Below are 16,339 nucleotides of genomic sequence, written 5' to 3' on the forward strand. Positions count from 1 at the left end.
CTGCCCTCTCCCACACTCCTGCTTCCCTGAGTCTCCAATAGATGTCTCTGAAGGAATCCCCTTCTCAGCCTCTTCTCAGCCTCTGCTGCTAGGGAGCCCAACCTAAGACACATTGCCTTGTCCACCTCATGCACCTCTAGCCTCCCTGTAAAGCTTTCCCTGGAGATGTAAGACTGGCAAGTGCAGACAGCATGGGAAGCACTTGGGGTCAAGTGGGTTCCTGCAGTCTGGCAGGTATGGAGGCAGTGCCACAGAGTGGGCATATATGGAAGCCACTCTGCCAGGGCCCAGAGCAGAGGAAGTCCGCTCGTGGCTTTCCCTGGGACACTCAGGCATACTCTGCCACTCCCTGGTGAGCTGGCTTTCCTGATGCCAATACTTACTCCTTAGCCTTCCTTCCTTACTTCTAATGCCTGGAGAAAAAGTAGGGGGAGCCTTTGGGCTTTGGGTTCAATAGGGGCTTACAACAACAGGGCCTCAGTCTCTCAAGTCCCATTGCCACTGGACCCTTGAAGTTTGGGCTTTTAGAGAGGCCCAGGGAGAAGCTGGAACTTTCTCCCACCTGCCCAAGGCTCACCTCCCTTTCCAGGGTGCTGACAGTAGACATGTATGCCCCCCAACCCAACCACTCCCATGGGGCACCCTGCAAGTTTCCTGCAAGGTTATGGCTTTACCCTGTGACTGCCACAGGTCCACTTCTCCAGATGTACGTAGGAAAGCACAAAATTCGTCTCAGAGATGAACACTTATAATTTTTCCCTTCTTTGTTCCTGAACTAGATGGTAAACTCCAGGAAAGCAGGAATCATGTCTTGCTTACCTTAGTAGCTCCCATGGTAGCAAGAATATAATTTATTTTTCTGAATTGGAAGAGTCCTTAGAGAAATGTGGTATAATTTCCTAGGGTAGAGTCTTGTGCTCAATCTTATTAAATGAGTGAAGGCACATTTTCTTTTGAATAGGATCTTGCAATAACTTGAGTCAAAGCACATTAAAGTGGCTTTTTAGAGTCAATCTATATTTGTATGTATACTTTAGGGCAGGGAAGCCTATAGGTATCCTCAAATTCTATTAAATGAGAAGACAACTTTGATGCTCTGTCTTCCCACTCCTATTCAATATAGTATTGGAAGCCCTGGCCAGAGCAGTCAGGCAAAAGAAAGAAAGCGCATCCAAATAGGAAGAGAGGAAGGCAAATCATCCCTGTTTGCAGACGACATGATCCTATATATAGAAAACTCCATAGTCTTGGCCCAAAAACTCCTTAAGCTGATAAACAACTTCAGCAAAGTCTCAGAATTTAAAAAAATTGATGCACAAAAATCACTACCATTCCTATACACCAACAATAGTCAAGCCAAAAGCCAAACCAGGAACACAATTCCGTTCATAATTGCCACAAAAAGAATAAAATACTAGGAATACAGCTAATCAAGGAGGTGAAAGATTTCTACAATGAGGACTACAAAACACTGCTCAAAGAAATCAGGATGCAAACAAAAGGAAAAACATTCCATGTTCATGGATAGGAAGAATCAATATTGTTAAAATGTCCATACTGCCCAAGGCAATTTATAGATTTAATGGTATTATTTTTAAAATACCATTGAGATTCCTTACAGAACTAGAAAAAACTATTTAAAAAATGCATATGCAACCAAAAAAGAGCTTAAATAGCCAAGGAAGTCCTAAGCAAAAGAACAAAGCTAAAGATATCATGTTACCTGACTTCAAACTATGCTACAGGGCTACAGTAACCCAAACAGCATGGTACTGGTATGAAAACTGACATATAGACTAATAGAACGGAATAAAGAGCCCAGAACTAAAGCCACACACCTACAACTATCTGATATTCGACAAATCTGACAAAAACAAGCAATGGGGAAAGCACTCCCTATTCAATAATTGGAGCTGGGATAGCTGGCTTGTCATATGTGGAAGATTGAAATTGGACCCCTTCCTTACATCATATACAAAAATTAACTCAAGATGGATTAAAGACTTAAATGTGAAAACCAAATATATAAAAACCCTGGAAGACAACCTAGGCAATACCATTCTGGACACAGGAATAGGCAAAGATTTCATAATGAAGACACCAAAAGCAATTGCAACAAAAGCAAAAATTGGGATCTAATATTCTCCAAAATTTTGTCTAAAAATTAGACAAATGGGATTTAATTAAACTAGAGAGCTTCTGCACAGCAAAAGAAACTATCAACAGAGTAGACAGAAAACCTACAGAATGGGAGAAAATTTTTGCAAACTATGCATCTGATAAAGGTCTAATATCCAGCATCTATAGGGAACTTAAACAAATTTACAAGGAAAAAAAAAACTCTATTGAAAAGTGCGCAAAGAACATGAACTGACACTTCTCAAAAGAAGATACATGTGGCCAATAAGTATATGAAAAAAGCTCAACATCACCAATCATTAGAGAAATGCAAGTCAAGACCATAATGTGATACCATCTCATGCCAGTCAGAATGGCTATTATTAAGTAGTAAAAACAAAAAACAAAAAACAGGTGCTGGCGAGGTTGTGGAGAAAAAAGAAACACTTATACACTGTTGGTGGGAATGTAAATTATTTCAACCATTGTGGAAAACAGTGTGGTGATTCCTCAAAGGCCTAAAAGCAGAAATACCATCTGACGCAGCAATCCCATTACTGGGTATATACCCAAAGGAATATCAATCATTCTATCATAAAGACACATCCTCACGTATGTTCATCACAGCACTATTCACAATACTAAAGACCTAAGTCAACCTAAATGTTCATCAGTGGTAGACTGAATAGAGACAATGTGGCACATATATACCATAGAATACTATGCAACCATACAGAAGAATGAGATCATGTCCTTTGCAGGAACACGGATGGAGCTGAAGGACATTATCCTTAGCAAAGTTATGCAGGAACAGAAAACCAAACATTGCATATTCTCACTTATAAATTGGAGCTAAATGATGAGAACACATGAACACATAGAGGGGAATAATACACACTGGGGCATTTCAGAGGGTGGAGAATGGGAGGAAGGAGAGAATCAGGAAAAATAACTTATGGGTACTAGGCTTAACACCTGGGTGATGAAATAATCTGTACAACAAACGCCCATGGCACAAGTTTACTTATGCACCTGCACTCCTGAATTTAAAAGTTAAATTTTAAAGTTTACGTGTACCTGTACCCCTGAACTTAAAAGTTTAAAAAAAAAAAAAAAGACATATTTAAAAAAAATCTAGCTGGGCGTGGTGGCTCATGCCTGTAATCCCAGCACTTTGGGAGTCTGAGGTGGGCGGATCACGATGTCAAGAGATTGAGACCATCCTGGCCAACATGGTGAAACCCCATCTCTACTAAAAATACAAAAATTAGCTGGGCGTGGTGGCATGTGCCTGTAATCCCAGCTACTTGGGAGGCTGAGGCAGGAGAATTGTTTGAACCCAGGAGGCAGAGGTTGCAGTGAGCTGAGATCACACCACTGCACTCCAGCCTGGTAACAGAATGAGACTCAGTCTCAAAAAAAAAAAAAAAAAAAAGAATCTATTACTAAGGCTTGCATGAAATTTTGAGATAGGAAGAGAATAGACTATGAAAAGAGTACTGCAGGCAGAACCAGAATCTTTCACACAACCACCTCCCCACTACCCCTTCCTTTTTCCTTCCTTCCTTCCTTTTTCATTCCTTCCTTCCTTTTTCCTTCCTTCCTTCCTTCCTTCCTTCCTTCCTTCCTTCCTTCCTTCCTTCCTTCAGTACATAGTTTCATGGATGCCTCCTATAAATGGTGTCCATGAGTCCATACCTGTCTTAGTCTGCTCAAATTGACATAACAAAATATTTTGGACTGGGTGGCTTAAACCACAGGAAGTTATCTTCTTATAGTTCAGGAGGCTGGAAGTCCAAGGTCAAGGTGCCAGCATGGTTAGTTTCTGGGGAGGGCCCTCTTCCTGGCTTCGAGATGGTGCCAGCTCACTGCGTGCTCAGCCTGACCCATTCCCTTTTAAGAGGAGAGGCAGTAATTAAATTACCAATGAATTAACTGGTATTGAATCACATGGCAGGGAGAGAGAGAGGAAGGTTTCTTCTTATAAAGCCACAGCCCTATTAGATTAGGGCCCTACCCTTAACTCATTTAACCTCAATTATCTCCCATGGCTTGAAGATTAGGCCTGCAACATATTAATTTTAGAGGGGGAACATAATTTACTCCATAACAACATTCTTTGCCCTAAAACTTTGTGCCTTGATTTGGGCAATGTCAGCAAATGCAAAGCAGAGGTGTGAATGGTACATGCACATTTCCACTTGATCTCCTGCACACTTGGGCCTGTTCACTCCTGCACCTCTACCTTGCCATGAGAACACACCTGGGCCAGCCTCATTGAGTGATGTGAGAGACATGTGGAGAAGAGCCAAGACCATCTGAGAACAAGCTGACGGGCCAGCCGATCCCCTAAAATGTGAGTGAGCCCAGCCAAGGTCACCTTAGCCGGGGCTGCTTCAGCAGAACTGCCCAGCTGACCCATGAATTGGTGAGAACAAAAAAATGGTTGTTTCAGGACACTGAATTTTGGAGTGGTTCGTTACACCACAATAGCTAACAAATATCCTTTCTCTGTTCCTTCTTTTTCTTTCTCAAAAAAATTTGTATGTGTATGTGTACCTTTTTCCTACCTTTCTTTTGTTAGAGTTTAAGGATTGAATCATATCTCCAAATTTCCTTTGATTCCTGACCACCTGAACTAGAATGCTACCTTCCATCCTCTCTAGTCTTTCACCTTTCTTTACTTTTCTTCATGACATTTATTGCTGCTTGACATACTATGTCATGTGCTTATTTGTTCATTGTTTACCTCCTCCAGTAGAATGAAAGCCACATGAGGGCTTGGACCATGTCTGTCTTGTCAGTGTTGCATTCCCTGCATCTAGAATGTGTCTGGTACTTAGTAGGCACTTTATAGGTATCTGTGGAATTAATGAGTAAATGAGTGAATACATTTTTGGAAACACTAAAACGGTATTTATTTGAGATGTGTTTATATATGCTTGTATATGTAAACTGAGTCCTTATGGCATGGATTAAACAGAGTAAAACAGAACCTAGGATTTAAGTTTTGAGGCTGGTGCTAGCATTTTGCTGAGGTACCCAGATGCATGCCAGTAAAAATGGACAAGGAAACAGCACAAACAGTTGGTTTTCACTAACCAGAATGAAGAGGCTGAATGTTGCCAATCTGTGTATTGTAGGAGTAATAAGTCCTTCAAACAGGGCTGGGGAATTGTTTGCCAAGTGGGTTCAAGCTGTGGCCCTGCCCACAAGTATATGCTTGTATTAGCAGAGTCTGGAAGCTTCACTATTTATGAAAGGATTGGGCTTTTTAAGTATTATTTATACCAATTCATCCCTTTTCTGAGTTAGAGTGTCTTATCCAATTAATTCATTGGTAATTCAATTACTCCCTCTCCTCTTAAAAGGGAACGGGTCAGGCTGGGCACAGAGGCTCAAGCCTGTAATCCCAGCACTTTGGGAGGCAGATCACTTGAGGCCAAGAGTTCAAGACCAGCCTGGCCAACATGGTGAAAACCCATCTCTACTAAAGGTACAAAAAATTAGGCTGGGCACAGTGGCTCATGCCTGTAATCCCAGCACTTTGGGACGCCGAGGAGGGTGGATCATGAGGTCAGGAGATTGAGACCACGGTGAAACCCTGTCTCTACTAAAAATACAAAAAATTAGCCAGGCATGGTGGCAGGCGCCTGTAGTCCCAGCTGCTTGGGAGGCTGAGGCAGGAGAATGGCGTGAACCCGGGAAGCAGAGCTTTCAGTGAGCCAAAATCCTGCCACAGAACTCCAGCCTGGGTGACAGAGCAAGACTCCATCTCAAAAAAAAAAAAAAAAAGATACAAAAAATTAGCCAGGTGTGGTGGCACATGCCTGTAGTCCCAGCTACCTGGGAGGCTGAGGCAAGACAATGAGCTGTGATTGTGCCACTTCACTCCACCCCGGGCGATGAGACCTTGTCTCAATAAATAAATAAACAAACAAATAAATAAATAAATAAGGGAATGGGTCATTTAAGGAAAACTAAAGTCATGTTCAGAGTTCCAAGCCATCTGCAGTGCAGTGGGGCCAAGTGGTCAGCTGGCTTCCAAAGCAGAAGCTATTGGTGGCAGGCTGGCCAACGGCCATATTAATGTTCTATGAGATCTGGATGTTACTGGCTGTCAGTAAGTAATTTGTGTGTGTCTTTGGGAGGTAGGGAATTGGCAGGGAGGAATAGAAAGTAGGGGCATTTGGCTCTGGTAGAATTGAATATGAAATGAGTGATATGGAGGACACACAGTATTGAACATTGCTTCATCAGCATCTGTTTCGGGAAGAATTCCACAGGGGAAAGGATGAGGTCTCTTTCATGCCTCCACTAATCCCCAAGTTTCATTCATAGCAACACTGTGGTTGTTTTCCCTTTTCTGGACCTGCCTGCCCACCCTCCCCCAGCCCAATTCATTTGGTTAAAGGAGTACTTACGACAGCCATGATTGCTGGACACTATTTTGCTCTTGGTCAGAGTTCCTTTGTCGAACAGAGGCACCTGACCTGGGCTGAGTCTATCAGAGTCCAGAAGTAAAACTGAACTGAGAGAGAAAGAGAGAGTGCACATGCTGTCTGATAATTCTCCAAGGGGATAATTGTCAGTCTTTTTTTTTTTTTTTTTTTTTTCTCCTGAGCTCAGCTGTAGTCCAACCTTATTTCTTCAAGAATTATAATTAAATACTCTCTGTTTTTTGCTTTAGCTAGCCTAAGTATATTTCTGTTGTTTATAACCCAACACACCCAGATTATGCCCCTCCCTTGCTGCCATTCGTGGTATACCAGTTCCATGCCCTGTGGGAGGTGCTGTCTCTGGCTTGAAAGCCAATGGGTCTCAAATGTCAAAGATCAAAGGAGTTCAAAAGGTTGGAGCTATTCACCCAAGTCTCCAATCAGTAAGAAGCTCTACCTGCTTGGCTTTGTTGGACAGTGAGTCAAAGGGGGAGAGTCAGAGATCCCATGGAAAGAGTGATGAGTCTCTACAATTGTGTCCTTGAATTTCCAATCCCATTGGTGCTTAGTAATCTTCATTTACCTGAGTACTCTTCTATGTACAAACTTTTAGTGACTTCCCGCTGCTGGCTGAAGGCCACCCAGACACTGTGACCTGCTGTTTAAGGCTCTCAGTGATTTGGCATGATTTTTCAGTTTTACTCCCCAGATGTCACCACACGACTTTGTACTTCTTTACCCCTGAGAGAACAAGTGCTTGCATACCTTGTCCCTTTGCCATTTTGGGCAAGAAGTCTGTACCTGTATATTTTTCAGGATTTTGATTTATGTTGCCCTCTCAGAAAAATTTTACAAGCATACGCCCCTACCATAAGGTAAGAGAAGGCTGCCTTCTTGGTATACTTTAGAACATCAAGCACTATTCTTTGTAATCTTTGCCAATGGACTAGGTATCCTTTGGTTACTAATGAGGCTGAATAGTTATTCATGTACTTCAGGATAATTCTTTTATGTATTGTGTTTTAATGGTCTTGGCTAGTTTTTCTACAGTGAATTTACAACTGTCATTTTTCTTGTGAGAATTCTTTTTTTTTTTTGAGACAGAGTCTTGCTGTGTTACCAGGCTGGAGTGGAGTGGGGTGATCCCGGCTCACTGCAACCTCCGCCTCCCAGGTTCAAGCGATTCTCCTGCCTCAGCCTCCAGAGTAGCTGGGATTACAGGCATGTGTACAGCCCAGGTAATTTTTGTATTTTTAGTAGAGATGGGGTTTCACCATGTTGGTCAGGATGATCTCGATCTCCTGACTTTGTGATCCACCTGCCTCAGCCTCCCGAAGTGCTGGGATTACAAGCATGAGCTACCGCACCCAGCCGATAATTCTTTGTTAAAGATATCAACTCTTTGTCACACATGTTGCAGAAACCTTCCTTAACTGATTGTCTTATTTTGCTATTGCGTACAGTTTTTGATGTATAGAACTTTATATTTTTAGGAGGTATAATATATTGCTTTTTTACTTTGATGGTTGCTGTCTTGGGTTTTTGCTTAGAATGGCTGTTATTTCTCTTTTAATTTTGCTATAGCTTATCTCCCAGCTAGACTGAGGCTTTTTGAGGGAAGGGTTTATTTTGTTTCCAAAGTTGTATCCCTTGACTCTACTCTCTGTTCTATTTCAGTGTAAGTGATCCAGAAGGAACAACTAATTCAGTTATTGGCTGCTGTGGCAGGCAGCTTTTTAAGATGCCCCGGATGATACGTGACTCTTATTGTTCATACCCTTGTGTAACCCTTTCCCTCTGAATGTGTGCTAGACCAGTGACTTGCTTCTAATCAATGGAATATGGCAAAAATGATGGATGAGATTAAGCTATGAAGAACTGTGGTTTCTGTCTTATTCCCTCTTTTTTTTTTTTTTTAACCAAGCAACAAAACCCTGATTAACATTTTGAACAGGTTCAGCTATTACCGAAACTGGTAACTTATAAACTTAAATTGGGGCAAATGGCTTTAGTGCAGACTAGTGCCATCACTGGTCACTACGAATGCAAGACTGAAGAATTAATAGCCACCCCTCAGATGGAGGAAGAGGTGCAGGGCTGACTCTTTCTGAATGTTGTAGTCAGAAAGAGTGCAGCCATCTTCTAGCCGCTTGCCTACAAAGATGAGACTCTGCTGGTCAGTGGGGGATGCCTTCTTTATCCTGGATCTTGGCCTTCACATTTTGGAGGATGTCACTGGGCTCCACCTCCAGGGAGATGGTCTTCCCGGGCAGGGTTTTCAGGAAGATTTGCATTTTGACCTCTTGGAGGATGCGAGGATGCTGCAAATCGCCAATCACATTCAGCCACTGGAATACCTCCAGATGCTCGCTCATCAGGGCCATTTACCATTCTTCCCTCTTTCTTACTTGTTGCTGGTGATGCCTACAGCTGCATGAGGCCCATGTGATGAAGAATGGAGGGCAGCTTCTGGCCAAACCCCAGTGAGGAACTGAATCCTGCCAACAACCACATGAGTGACCTTGGAAGCAGATCCTTCCCCTGCTGAGCCTTGAGATGACAGCAGCCCTGGCGGCATGAGAGAGAACCTGAGCCACAGGACCTAGAAACATGATGCCCAGATTCCTGACCTGATATGAAATAACAAATGTTGTTTTAAGCTGCAAAGTGTTGGAGTAATTTGTTACATGGCAATATATAACTAATACAAGCATTTAGTTCTTCTAGTCTTTGGGTATTTTTCTTTCACTTCTGTTGAAGAAAAGCCCATTCCATTTACTGCTTTAAAAAGTAAAGGCAAATCTCTATAGGGAACCCCATCAACTTTGGAAGTCTCAAGTGTCTTTATTGAACATATATACAAGGAACTGATTTGCTGAGGATGCGGCTGTGTATTGCCATTGTGGGTAATGGAAAACGTTACTATTCATTCTTCCTTCCCACAACTTCTGAGGAGGATGGAGCTGGTGACTAGAGGATATCCTTTAGTTTTGCTGAGCACAGTGATAGGTTTGGGGCTGCAACCTGGGACAGAGCTGGGATACATGGACTGGCTCTGTCTGCATCTGGGAGGAAGAGTCCAGGGGAAGTCAGGACGTGGGAGAGAAGAGCCACGTGGAATGTCAGGAGAGAAAGGGACTTTCTGTGGCTGCATGATGGGGATGGGACTCTGGAGACTACAGGTGTGCAGTAGAAATCCCTCATCTGTGTTTCTCGGTGCATTTTAGTAAAGTTTACATGACTTCTTAATACATCCCTGCAAGTGCATGTTTAGAAGAGCTACCAATGTTGAATTCTGTATCCAAATGGGGCATGAATGAGTTAGACAGAGTTTCTGGAAGACAAGGGAATAGCTGACAGGCAGGTCATGCGGGGTCAGCCCTGAGGCAGACAGGGGACTTTGAAGCCCTTTGCCTCCTGTATCTCAGCTCCTCACCGGGCCCAGTGCCTGGTGCCTGCATGCTGCCCTGAGACTGCCAATGCGCATTCACAGGTGCCCTCACCCTACCACCAGGACACAGAGCTCCCTCCTTTCATCTCCCTCCTTAGACTCAATGGTTTGCCATCTTATTTTTCCATAGCCCTGACTTTTTTTTCGGTGAGAATTAATACTAAACTGGAGGTTTAATCTAGTAACATGAATCTCAGTCAATGTTTCAGCTCTCCTGGAAGAGAAAGAGCTTTTTCTTTCCGATCAGCTAACGTCATGCTAAAGGGATGTGATAATCTTTACTTCTTCCCCACTGAGGCTCGGTTATCTGGCCGTTTTGAACTGAGGCGACAACTTTTGAGAGACATCCACATTTCCTACTCCATGGCAACAGATTATTTCTGCAAGTTTTAAAGGGATTTTTTAAACATCTTTAAAAACATTTTTTATCTGCTCATTTGATTTTTAATCTTCACTAGGGTCAGATATTTTTTGTACTTATAGGAATGGCGCTGGGCCCCGGCAATCAGAAATGATTAGACCCACATGGTAACCTGCAAACCCCAGGGTTTGAGTTAAATGGCTATCCCAGAGGCTGCCGAAGATGGGGAGCTGATGTGAAAATTGAAGCAATTACCCAGATCACTCAGGCAGAAGAATGTCTGAGGCTTTTTTTCCCTTGAACAATCCAGATAATTGCTTCAATTTACACTTCTTACTGGCAGTAGAGACCGGTACAGAGATGGCTCTCCAGGAATGGGCTGAATAGAGGGAAACAGTGCTTGGAAAATGAGTCTGATAACTCAGGGGGAGAAAAGGGTGGGAAAAATTCACATGCTTTGGCCTTGATTTCTACCAGGTTCAAGCAAGTTCAAGACTGTTCATTGTTGCCTGAGTGATCTAGGTAATTCTCTATTTTGTGTTTCATCTTCACAATGAAGCTTTTAGAGCTGAGGAAGTGTTACTGGTGGAGACGGCTGAATAAATCATGGCTGGGAACTTCAGGTTTGAGACCCTTACCCTGCGCTGTCTAGTGACTTTCCCAGTTCATTAACCACTCTCGAAGGACCTGCAAATCTTTGCTGCGAGGAGGCCTTGCAGGTCAGGAAGGAGAGGGGGCAGGTAGGTGCCTTCCTTGTAGAGCTTACTACACCTGTTAATTTAACTATGAGCACAAATCAAGGTAGCAAGACGTCATCATTCCCCAAAGCAGATGGTTCATTTACTGAGACCCTCAGGGATTCATTTCTGCAACCGAGAATCCACATTTGTTAAAACAATAGAAAGACAAATGAATGTATCGAAGATTTATTGAGTTGCTACTTTCTGCCTGGCATTATGCCAGACCTTGGAATAATCATGTAATTTCATATTAATACAGAATTTTTGTTTTCTTTTCTCATGTTTTCTTGGTGGGGGTAGGGGAATGGTTCTTTTAATCTCTTTACAGCCTCTTCCAGACTTTATTTCCAGTGCATTTTCTCAAATATTTCTCTTTTCATTCTCACTTATCCAGAGTAGATAATATTTTTAGCACCGTTTCAACAGATGGGGTAAAAAAATAAATATTCAGAGAAGTTGAGTACATTTTCCAAAGTCACAACATTTGTTAGCAGCTGACCTGGAATGAAAGTAAAGGATCCTGAACCAAAGGCTCCATCTGCGATGCAACATCATTTCTTTCAGGTTCGTTACTGATTCATTTGTCTTTGCCATTATCATGATTGTGATGGATATGGATTGATCATTCAGAAAGTATTTATCAAGCATGTAAATAAGATATGATACCCACAACATAAAGAAGCAAGACACACACACACACACACGCGCGCACACACACACACACACACACACACAGCATGAAGAAGAATACTGTGAGGTGAAAAGAACTAGAGAAGAGTATCGGACAATATGAAAGTGATTGCAGGGCAGGCAGACATCAGGTGCTGAGTCAGAGGGACTGACGACTGGAGAAGAAAGAGAGCCCTGTGGGCTAGAGCTGTTCAGAAAGTTTCCTTTAAATTCTATTTTTTTTTTAATTGTAGTAAAATACACACAACATAAAATTTACCATTTAACCACCTTAAGGTGCACAATTCAACGGCATTAAGTACATTCCCAACATGATGCAACCATCACCTCTATCTAGTTCCAGCACGTTCTCATTGCCCCAGATGGAAACCTCTGTAATCGGGAAGATTTTGTAGAAAGTTTGGTAGAATCTTGAGGGATAGTTAAGATTTAGAGAGGCAGACAGGTGAGAGGAAATCCACAGGGCATTTTAGAGTGTGAGTCGATAGCACATGTAGAGTGTCTGGAGCATGCTGAGGACTGCCTGGCTTTGTGGAGGAGAGTGCTGAGCAGGAGAGTTGGGTGACTCCCGTGGACTTTCTCTGTATAACAGCAGGTTTGCCTTTCCCTTTCCCTTTCCCTTTCAGGAGCACCTTCCTCTAACATGTTCGGGGGAAGAAGCGTTGGTCTCACATCCTCCCAAGGGAAGCCCACCTCTCCTCTGTGGTTGCATTCTAAACCCTTTTTCAACTTTGTGGTGGGATGGTTACTCTATCTGATCCTATCACTGCTGCATCCCTGGGATTCTGGTCCTCCTGCAACATGATGCTGCTGTTGCTGCTGGTGCTGCCGCCATGTCCATCTCAGCCAGGAGCTGATGGGGCCGAAGACTGTTTTTGTCTCTGCCTTGGGCTGTAATTCCTTCAAGCACCACTGACAGACAGGGGTGCAGAGACTTCACTGGAGGAAACTTTATCATGGGGGAAAATCCTCAAAACTAGATTCCATTTTTCACTTTTCCCAGAGTCCAAGAGTCCAGGATCATCCACAAGACACAATACTCCTCATCAGTACATTTTCTGGATCTTATTTATGGAACAATAAATGTTGAATTGACAGTGCCATCTAGATCAGTGCTGTTCAATAAAAATATCTCATGAGCTCCATATGTAATTCAAACATTTCTGGAAGTCAATTTTAAAAAGGAAAAAGAAACACAGGTGATGTTTTATTCGATTATTTAATATATTTTATTCAACCCAGTATATCCAAAGCATTTCCATTTCAACATGTAACCAATAAAAATAATTATCAATGAAATATTTTACAGTCATTTTCACACTGTCTTCAAAGTCACTGACAGCCCATTTTGTTATGGACATTAAATTTTTATTAGAAATATTTGATCTGTGTTTAGATTTTATAAAATTTACAATTGAAAATGTGGATTTACCAAGTTTTTCCAAACACACTTAAAAGTTTCTAATAACTGAATTAGGTATCAGCTTCTAAATTTAAATTTTAATTAATTAAATGAAATAAAATGAAAAAATTCAGTTTCTCAGTCATACTCGTCCCATTTCAAGTACTCAGTAGCTATTTGTGGCTAGTAGCTATAGTCTTGGACCATGCAGATCTAGAAAGTCTAAGATCAACAGCACCAACTAATTGCCACAATTATTTGATTTGCTTTGTGTCCAAAGATGATTCCAGGTTAGTCCAATGATAAAAATCCTTCGCTTGACCATCAAGTTTTTTGCATGATTGGATTCCAAATTGCCTTTTGACTGAATTGCTTATTAATTCCACTCTAGTCACTCAGGTTTCCTCACTGTTTTTGGGCACATAAACTTAACCCGATCCCTGCACTGTGACTCTTGCTGTCCTCCACCTTCAAGATTTAAAGAACAGGCAAATTTATTGACTCATGAACAAGAAGCGTAGAGCACAGTGGGCTTTGGTTTTGGTGGATCCCAGTGGCTTGATCATGTCACCAAGGACCCGGGTTTTTTGGCCTCATGGTTTTGTCATATGCATCTTTGACTTCATCTCTGGTCTAGATTTCCAAGAAGTCAGAGAATATTTCCAACAGCAATTGGAGCTGGATATTTCCCTCCAGCCGGAGATGGAAAGGCAGAGTAACACAATTTCGGTCCACAAATTTGGCAAACTTTTTCTTTTGTCTCCTTGACATTTATCTTGCTCATCCCTGAACCAATCATTGGGAAAAAGAATAGGGTGGTCACATTTGACTGAGGCTAATCAAGACCCATTCTTGGATGTGGGGACAACTCTCCAAACCACGTTCTTCCTATACAAGAGGAGAAGTGGGGAACTCATCATCTCAATGACCAAAATACCTCTTTTCGACTTTTTACTTCTTTTTTTTTTATTTAATAAGTTGATTTATTTAATGTAATTTCAAACAATTATGAATAATGCAATGTACAGTAGAATCACATCCTGATTTTATTTAGTAACACTGACCAAGTTTAACTCCATATGAAGTGTAAAGCTTGATATCATTTATGATGTCTATCAACTGTACTAAAAGTAGAACATTTAAAAACAACCATCTGAATGTCAAGTTTTTTCTCCATAAAGGACTTGCCACCTTAAGGGCTCCACGTCTGCCTGAAACATGAGCCACATCAATGCCGGTAAAGGCCTGTATAACCTAGTCTGCATCCTGGAAACCTCTTCTGCCTGGGGCCCCCCACACTAGCTGGTCTCCTGGGAGAGGGAGCAGGCAGGTTCTGGGAGTCAAGCACACATTTGAGCAAGCAACACAATAATCCATCTTAAGAATCCTCATTCTGGGATGGCTCCACAATTCCTAAACAGCAGTCTGCAAACTCCACAAACAAGGGCTCTTGCATGTAGGCTCTCATGAGCTTTGCTTTGTCTTCCCCCTGATCGAGGTTGACCATCAACTGCCTGAGGTGTGGATTGAGCAATAAGCTTCTTAATGTTGCAGATTCCCCTAAATTCTTTAAATTCTGCAAAGAAACTCTGTCTTCTTCCTCATCACTATTGAGAAAATCAGCTATAGAGTCATCATCATCTTTGTTTTCCAAAGGCTTTATGGTTTTGGTAGGAAGAGCTGATCTTATTTTTTTCTCAACAGGACGAGCTTCAGGGTTGCACTGTTCTTTGTGCTTCCGGAAGCAGGCTACAGAGCAGTAGGGCACGCGGCAGGCCGGACAGCGGTATTTGGGCTTCTCCAAGCAGATCACGCAGACAACGGTGCTACATCTCAGTGACGCCATGGTCTTGGGGAAGGAGACTTTTACTTCCTTTTTTATCTTTTTTTTTTTTTTACTGTGGTAAAACAGATACAACATAAAATGTACCATTTTAACCATTTTAAAGTGTACGGTTCAGTGGCCTTAACTATGATTACATTGTTACGCAGTTATCACCATCATCTGTCTCTAGAATGTTTTCCATCTTCCTGAACTGAAATTTTATACCCATTAAATAATAACTCCTCATTCCCCCTCCCTGCTGTATCCTGGCAACCAGCATTCTGCTTCCTGTCCCTATGAACTTGACTACTCTAGGTACCTCATATAAGTGGAATCATATAGCATTTGCCCATCTGTGACTGGCTTACTTTCACTTAGCATAATGTCTTCAAGGTTCATCTCTGTTGTAGCATGTTAGAACTTCTTTTTAGGGCTGAATGGTATTCCATTGCATATATACAGCATATTTTGTTTACCTATTCATCAACTGATGGACATTTGGGTTGCTTCCATCTTTTGGCTATTATGAATACTGCTGCTATGAACACAAGTGTACAGATACCTGTTTGAGTACCTGATTTCAATCTTTTTGGGGGTATTAGAAGTAGAATTGCTGGATCATATGGAAATTCTATTTTAAATTTTTCGAGGAACCACCATAATGTTTTTCATAGGAGTCGTACCATTTTACATTCCATTAACCATGCACAAGAGTTTTGATTTCTTTATGTCTGGGTCAACACTTCTTTTCTTTCTTTTTTTTTTTTTTTGATAGTAGCCATTCTAGTGGGTGTGATGTGGCATCTCATTGTGATTTTGATTTGCATTTTTCTGATGATTAGTGATATTGCATACTTTTTATGGTGCTTATTGGCTATTTGTATATCTTTTTTGAAAAAAATGTCTTTTTAAGTCCTTTGCTCATTTTTTATTTTTTAACAGCTAGTAATCAATTTATTAAAATAGTTGACTTAAGCATCTCCAGTGGTGACTTCCACCTCAACTCCTGGTTCAATACTGGTGGAAGTAATCTGCTTAACAATCTCAGAAGGACTGAGTCAATGAGTTGCTTGTGGATTCTCATCTGGAAATGATCCCATGTCTTAGAACCTTCACCAAAAGGAGTTTTTCTTGTAGCGATTCTCAAAGTCTTAGTAGGCATTTGTACTGGTCCTTTCACTTTGAGATTTTTTTCCTTTGCTCCTCTGATCAAGTCAGCACACACCTCCTCCAGGATTTTATGCTGCGGCTCATAATTGCCACCTCCGGCTCCCCAGGTGTTTTTCCAGTATCTTTAAAAGCCACGGCTGCTG

The 16,339-nt window shown here is 41.8% G+C and overlaps 1 protein-coding gene across 3 annotated transcripts; it reads right to left on the reverse strand.

The window, feature by feature from the left end:
* Positions 1-14,168: 14,168 nt before the first annotated feature.
* LOC105533104 (zinc finger HIT domain-containing protein 3-like) lies at positions 14,169-15,066 on the reverse strand. 3 transcript variants are annotated; one of them, XM_011971459.1, is made up of 2 exons: positions 14,932-15,047; positions 14,169-14,763 (listed from the first exon to the last, which is right to left on the reverse strand). In XM_011971459.1, exons 1-2 carry the CDS (start codon positions 15,045-15,047, stop codon positions 14,580-14,582), a joined length of 300 nt encoding a protein of 99 aa, XP_011826849.1. In that variant the 3' UTR covers positions 14,169-14,579. The 3 variants fall into 3 exon arrangements, with proteins under 3 accessions (XP_011826849.1, XP_011826848.1, XP_011826850.1); XM_011971460.1 differs by having other exon boundaries at positions 14,225-14,810; positions 14,845-15,047; XM_011971458.1 differs by having other exon boundaries at positions 14,169-15,066.
* Between the last annotated feature and the right edge of the window lie 1,273 nt (positions 15,067-16,339).

The sequence above is a fragment of the Mandrillus leucophaeus genome, unplaced genomic scaffold (assembly GCF_000951045.1).
Source record: "Mandrillus leucophaeus isolate KB7577 unplaced genomic scaffold, Mleu.le_1.0 Scaffold1225, whole genome shotgun sequence".
NCBI lineage: Eukaryota > Metazoa > Chordata > Mammalia > Primates > Cercopithecidae > Mandrillus > Mandrillus leucophaeus.